The sequence below is a fragment of the Chenopodium quinoa genome, unplaced genomic scaffold, assembly GCF_001683475.1.
Source record: "Chenopodium quinoa cultivar QQ74 unplaced genomic scaffold, ASM168347v1, whole genome shotgun sequence".
NCBI lineage: Eukaryota > Viridiplantae > Streptophyta > Magnoliopsida > Caryophyllales > Amaranthaceae > Chenopodium > Chenopodium quinoa.
This window is the reverse complement of record NW_018742616.1, coordinates 4794426-4800984: the sequence shown is the minus strand read 5'-3', so window position 1 is coordinate 4800984 and position 6559 is coordinate 4794426. Positions and strand designations below refer to the sequence as shown.

Below are 6559 nucleotides of genomic sequence, written 5' to 3'. Positions count from 1 at the left end.
CCCTCATGCTGCTGAAGTTTGAAAGAGATGACGGTTTTGTTGGTTCCCTAAATGGAGATCAGATGACGGCCCGAGAGTGGTATCTCTCAGACGTCAAGCCCACGGCGGCTGCAGTCGGCTAGGTTAAAGAGCCAATAGACCTTGACGATGTCAAGGAACCAGCCTGCCCCACCAGCAGTCGGCAAGAAAAGAAAGCACTAGGGGAAAACATGTAATCCGCACCGGTTCAAACGCCCCATTTCGCACCGGTTTTGAACCGGTCTTGATTTGGGGGGTGCTAAAACCCCATACATTTCGCACAGGTTCAAAACCGGTGCGAAAACAGACTTTTAGCACCGGTTCTTGGTGAGAACCGGTGCGAAAACCTCACTTTTCGCACCGGTTCTTGCTTTGAATCGGTGCCAAAAGTCCCAAAAAAAATTTTTTAAAAAACTTTTAGCACCGATTCTGTTCAAAAACCGGTGCCAAAAATGCCCAAAAAAAAATAGCTATAATATTACCATATATATAAAGTTACATATTTTCATTATAAATAGTTGTAATATTACAATTTTCGTCAAAAAATAAATAACATACAATGTTACATAAGCACAAACAAAATGGACATGCAAAAGGCTCTGGTATTAGAAGCATTCCGATCATAGCATTAGTCGAGTGCAGCGACCTTTACTCCTGAAAAAGCAAAATCACCATTATAACTTTCATAAACGTTTAAGCTGACCAAAATATCAATTGCAAGGACTTTATTCTATGGTTGCCATGAACAGATTAGGCTAGCAGGACTTATAATTACATTGAATAGGATCTAAGTGCTCTTGGTAAAATAGGCATTGGATTCTACTGTTATGTTCTGTGTTTTTTGTCTTGAACTTTCTTTTTGTATACTCAATAACTCAAAGATAAATTATTATTTAACAATCTGGTCTAATGTAGGTATGCGAAAAGTCCAAGTGATCAGCAATTGAGGCATAACAACAATGCAATGAAGTAAGCACTTGCAAACCAGAGGATACAACAGAGCTTGGAGTTTGTTCAATGATACTTATAGTTATTCTATTAAGTAACAGGAACCTAACTGTCAACAAGAATGGAATTGCATCAGTGAGTCGTTTGTATAGCTTTGGTGAATGCTAGAGGTTATTTTAAAGAATCGTTTGATTGCTTCACTAACCTTGTTTCTATACACTGTTTCTATATCTCGTCGAAATGCTTGGATGATCTACAGATAAATTCCTTCACCAGCTTTGAGAATGCAGTTGAACTGTCTTTCAACAATTCAGAAGGAGAGTCATACTCGGCGATCCTGCCTGCATATATGAATCAAATTTGCAACATTTCACTCAGACAAATAGAAAATACAACCAGAAGTACATACACAACAACAGGCTACTACAACATTTATCAATATCAGTGTTAATGGATTAAACTTTAAGCAGAATAAAAATCTTGTACTTGGTATTAAACTTACCTGGATCGAGAACCAAGACAAGATCATTGTCAATGACAGTAGGTATCCTGTGCGCGACAGTAATCACAGTACATCCGCTTGTTTCCTCTCTGACAGTCTTCTGAATCAGATTATCAGTTGCAGTATCAACAGATGCAACAGCTTCATCCAACACTAGGATTCTCCTCCTCTGTAGAAGCACTCTCCCTAGACAAACCAACTGCCTTTGCCCTACACTCCAATTTTCTCCATCTTCAGCAACTGTCACAATTAGCAAAGATTTCGTGAGAAATACGAAGAAAGTTTTAAACATTTATATCCTGAATCAGAAAGTTATAATACCAGGGGCATCAAGAAGCCGTGCATACTCGTAGGAAAAAGAGCAATCCAGCATGCAATTTAAAACTTTGCCACAGAAGCCAATTATTAGTAAGAAATTATGGACGCTTATGCAAGCGTAATTAACAGATGCAAAAGTATCAAAAAAACAAGGTGAAGTGCGCTTAAACTTCTTCTTTATCTCCTTAAATTCTGTCAAAGTTATTTTCTTTTCAGTTTTATATTGAGCTGCAGCTATGTGTAGCCAGCAGGAGCGATGCTTAGATATGTTATGTAAAGCATCTCTTTTGAAATGAATCATAGTACAACAAACTACCATCGGATAGAGTTATGAGAATGAGAATATGGAAAAGCTTTGAATAAATTCATGAAATAATACAACTATTTATAGTGTTACAACAGATTATTAAAGGCTAACAATGATACATGAAAATGGTGCGGAAGATTACAAACAATAATATCAAATCAAAGATATAACATAATATCCTAATATACCAAAGACTTCTATAGCTGAAAACATTGTATCTATAAACTAACTTATTAAAACTCACTAATATGAAGTACAACAATACGTTGATCAAAAACATTCCTTTAGTAAAAAATAAGACTAACTAGCTTTATCACTATTCACCAGTAACATAATATCCTAATATACCAAAGATTTATCAAAACCCAGAATATCCTAATATACCAAAGATTTATCACTATTCACCAGTGAAAAAGTAATATCAATTTCATAAATGCAAACTAACTAGCTCAAATTTCAACTAACCAATTGCAAGAATTTAACACCAATTTCACACTTTTTTTTAATCCAACAAATTCATATAATTTTATTTTCATGTAATTATAGCTTTCATGCATCATGGATAAACATAAGAAGTCACAACAAATCAATCAAAATCCAGAATATAAATTGACACTGAAGGAGGCGAAAATGCCTGTAAGCTAGGAACACTGAAAGGTAGGCTTGATTTTTCTATTAACATATGTGGTAAACAACTTATGTGTTACTTTCAGTTTTTGTCTGGTAGCTTGTCCTTAAAAGAGTTGGTGGTGCACTGTAATCTCTTCGTTAAATAAGCCATAAAAGCCTTGCCCACACTATAAAAAATACTGCACATCATAACAATAAAGACTGTGGCATCCTAAGCATAAAACTTCATTCAACTAAATCTCCACTTTTTATAAGTAAGAATCAATTTGACACGGTAAATCTATCTCCAGCCAAACCAGAAAAACAATTTCATTCCAAAACAAAAAAAAAAAAAAAAAAAAAAAAAAACAAAAAAAAAAAAAAAAATCTTTTTTCCTTATGGTGGTTAAACCACAAACAACTGAACTGTACGAATAATCAAAATCCAGCAAAGAACTATAATCAAAATGAAAATCATACACATTAAACTCAATATCAGAACATTAAACTCATTATCAGAACATTCAATATCAAACAAGCTTCTTTATCTAGAACCCAATCCCTCATCCTTAACATATATGGTAAAGAATTCATTTAGCTCCCCTAACAACATCCATTCTTAATTCTTTTACCATTCGAGATCGAACTTCATAACTCCAAAATCTACTCTATCCCATTCACTGCCAACTCATTTCATCCTATCCCTTAAATGCATCACTCTTCTGCTTAAGTAATTACCCACATTCTACCACAAATAATACTATGACATCTAATATTAAGGTAATTAAACCACACAATTTTTTAACGAAATTAAGACACGAATTTTAACCACCAAGAATCAATTAAACGGTTAAACCCGAAGATAAATGTTGTCACCTCCTTCTTGCATTCTGTTTGTCATAGGTATGGCCGAAGAAGCTGATGACAGTAGCAAGTATGCCAATATCTGCAAATAAACATTTACTTCAGATTTCAGTTTAGTACCACAGAATCAATAGGCCACACATTTTCCTGAACTATACTTGTCAAAATCAATCTTCAATGTACTACCTCTTTTAAGCCAATCCAAAATACATAACTATTTTGAAAAATTATAACTTTATCTGTTCATCAACATCATAGTCGTCCGTCCAAATAACTTTACCATTTTGCTATAAAGAAACTATCCATAAAAATAATCCCGCAAAGAAAAGGAGAGCATAGGGCTGAAAGATTTGGAAACTATGAAAACAAGCAGTGAGCTCAAGCAAATAACAGGCAGGGAGATTCCGTGGAGATAGTCTCTGTCCCATGTAGAGGAATCCACATTCCAGGCAACCTTAGATTGGAATAATATTTTTTTTTTTACAGATTTCCACATGAATCACAACAGAAACACAACCCCATTTAAAATTACTTACAAAACTAAAACATGGGATTTCAGCATCATTCAACAAAAATCACAACCCCATAATAAAGTAATTAAATAAAATATTCCAACACTAATCCATGAAATTTTCTGCAAAAAAAATCTGAAAAATAAAATAAAAACGTAGTGTATATTATATACCTAAAAAAAGACAAGATTTTTCCCAAGCAAAGAATCCAAAGAACTAAACCTCTGAATGTGATTCCAGTAAAACAACCTCAGACAATTTCTAAATAGACAATAAGCTGAATTCCCACACACATAAACCAAATTAATGCAATCAATCAACTCATAAACCAACCCTAAATAATTAACACACACATATACACCTTCAACAATATAAACTTTCAACTAATTATCCCATTCAACAAAACAAATCGAATTTACACTTACATGTTTTGGAATCCAAATACGGCTTGTATTCAAATGGAGCCATGGCTTCGCATCAACCAGAACAACGCCTTTAAACGCCCAAAAATTGAAATTCAACTATTTGATGGTTCACACACCAACCCTAATTGCATTCAAAATTTCAATTGTTCATCATTAAACAAAAAAAAAAAATAAAAAATCATAAAGAGGTATATGGGAGAGGAGGAGAGATCGAGGAAAGAGAAATACATAAGACAAAGAGAAAGAAAGAAGATAAGGCCCGTGTTTTTTTTAACAATAGTTTTCCCACCGGTTCGAACCGAACCGGTGTGATTAACTCATTTTTCGCACCGGTTTGGGCGAAAAGTCTTCCCCTCAATCCCCCTTATTATTTTTCCCACCGGTTTTTAAAAATCGGTGCGCATTTTGCGGTGCCTTTTTCATTTTTTCTACTAGTGAAGGCCGACCAGCTGGTCACTTTAAAAAAAAAGAAGCAATAGTAATCACTGAACGGGGAAAGATCAAATGAACTTTGTCCCCAGCCGGCTGGTGAACACATTGATGTTGCTCTGGATGACACACGTCCAGAGCGTACTGATAAGGTAGGGATGGTTGCCTTTGCAAAGTTGGGGGCAGACTTGCATAATCTGCTGAACAAGGTCATCTTTGCCTTTGAAGTGGAAGAGATGTCAGGCATCAGCCCAGATCCAAAGAAAAAGCCTATTAGGCAAAAGAAAAGAAATCATGGCGAGGAGAGAAGTCAGGCGGCAGCCGCCGAAGTAAAGAATTTGTTAGACGCCGGGTTCATTTGACAATGTCACTTCCCAGATTGGGTTGCGAACGTTGTTCTTGTGAAGAAGTCGAATGGTACCTGGCGCATGTATGTTGATTACACTAATTTGAACAAAACATGTTCGAAGGATAGTTATCTTCTTCCAAATATCAACAGTCTAGTCGACTCTACAGCCGTACATGCTTTGATGAGTTTTATGGACGTCTATTCTAGCTTTCATCAGATTACCCTGTGGAAGAAAGTTCAAGAGAAGACGACCTTCGTCACTGATCAGGGGTGATTCTGTTATACTGTGATACCGTTTGGTTTGAAGAATGCGTATGCTACTTTCCAACGAATGATTAATACGGTCTTCATTAATCAAATCGAAAGAAATGTAGAGGCGTACATTGATGACATGATAGTCATGTGGACCTCCGAGAAACCTTCACCATACTCAGGCAGCACAAGGTCATGCTCAATCCCAAGAAGTGTGTCTTTAGTGTTGAGTCTGGGAAGTTTCTCGGATTTTTAATTAATTAAAGGGGGATAGAGGTCAACCCAAAGAAGATACAGGCGGTCATTGACATGAAGTCTCCCCGCACTGTCAAGGAAGTTCAGAAATTTACTGGTTGTCTGGCGGCATTGGGGAGATTCCTCAGCCGGTCAAGTGACAATGCAAGTGCCTGTAGTTTTTCCAAGCAATCAGAAAGAAGACCATATTTGAATAGGGGGTTGATGCTGAGGCAGCCTTTCAAAAATTTAAAGAACCATTTTCACTCTTTGCCAATGCTTGTTAGCCCTCTGCCTAAGGAGACACTTTACATGTACTTAGTCGTCTCAGATCATGCCCTCAGTGTTGTTCTCCTTGCTGAGAGATAAGGCATCCAGCTCTCGATCTATTTTATTAGCCATGTTCTTCGAAATGCTGAACTTGGTACCTAACAATTAAAAAATTTGGTCTCGCCTTGTTCATGACTGTTAAGAAGTTGAAACCATACTTCTTGGCACATCAGGTGGTGGTCTATATAGACCAACCCCTCAAGCGGCCAATGACAACTTTAGAATCATCCGGCCAAATGCTCAAATGGGCTATTGAAATGCAAAGTCTTAAAATCTCTTTCAAAACAAGGAAGGGAGTGAAGGGTTAGGCGTTCACCGACTTCATTGTTGAAATGACAAGGCCGGTTGAAACGGAGAATCTTGATCAGGTTTGGAAGGTGTATGTGGACGGGAGCTCTACTATAACGGTTATGGTTTTAGGGTAATATATTAGTCTCTTGAGAGAGACAAATATGAGCATGC

At 36.5% G+C, this 6559-nt stretch overlaps 1 protein-coding gene across 3 annotated transcripts; it reads right to left on the bottom strand.

Annotated features, from left to right (window-relative positions):
• Window positions 1–522: 522 nt before the first annotated feature.
• LOC110721695 (putative ABC transporter C family member 15) lies at window positions 523–4832 on the bottom strand. 3 transcript variants are annotated; one of them, XM_021900898.1, is made up of 5 exons: window positions 4504–4825; window positions 3579–3648; window positions 1469–1708; window positions 1172–1307; window positions 523–672 (listed from the first exon to the last, which is right to left on the bottom strand). In XM_021900898.1, exons 2-4 carry the CDS (start codon window positions 3601–3603, stop codon window positions 1192–1194), a joined length of 381 nt encoding a protein of 126 aa, XP_021756590.1. In that variant the 5' UTR covers window positions 3604–3648; window positions 4504–4825; the 3' UTR covers window positions 523–672; window positions 1172–1191. The 3 variants fall into 3 exon arrangements, with proteins under 3 accessions (XP_021756590.1, XP_021756589.1, XP_021756588.1); XM_021900897.1 differs by lacking the exon at window positions 3579–3648 and having other exon boundaries at window positions 4504–4832; XM_021900896.1 differs by lacking the exons at window positions 3579–3648; window positions 4504–4825 and adding an exon at window positions 1790–3572.
• Window positions 4833–6559: the final 1727 nt, after the last annotated feature.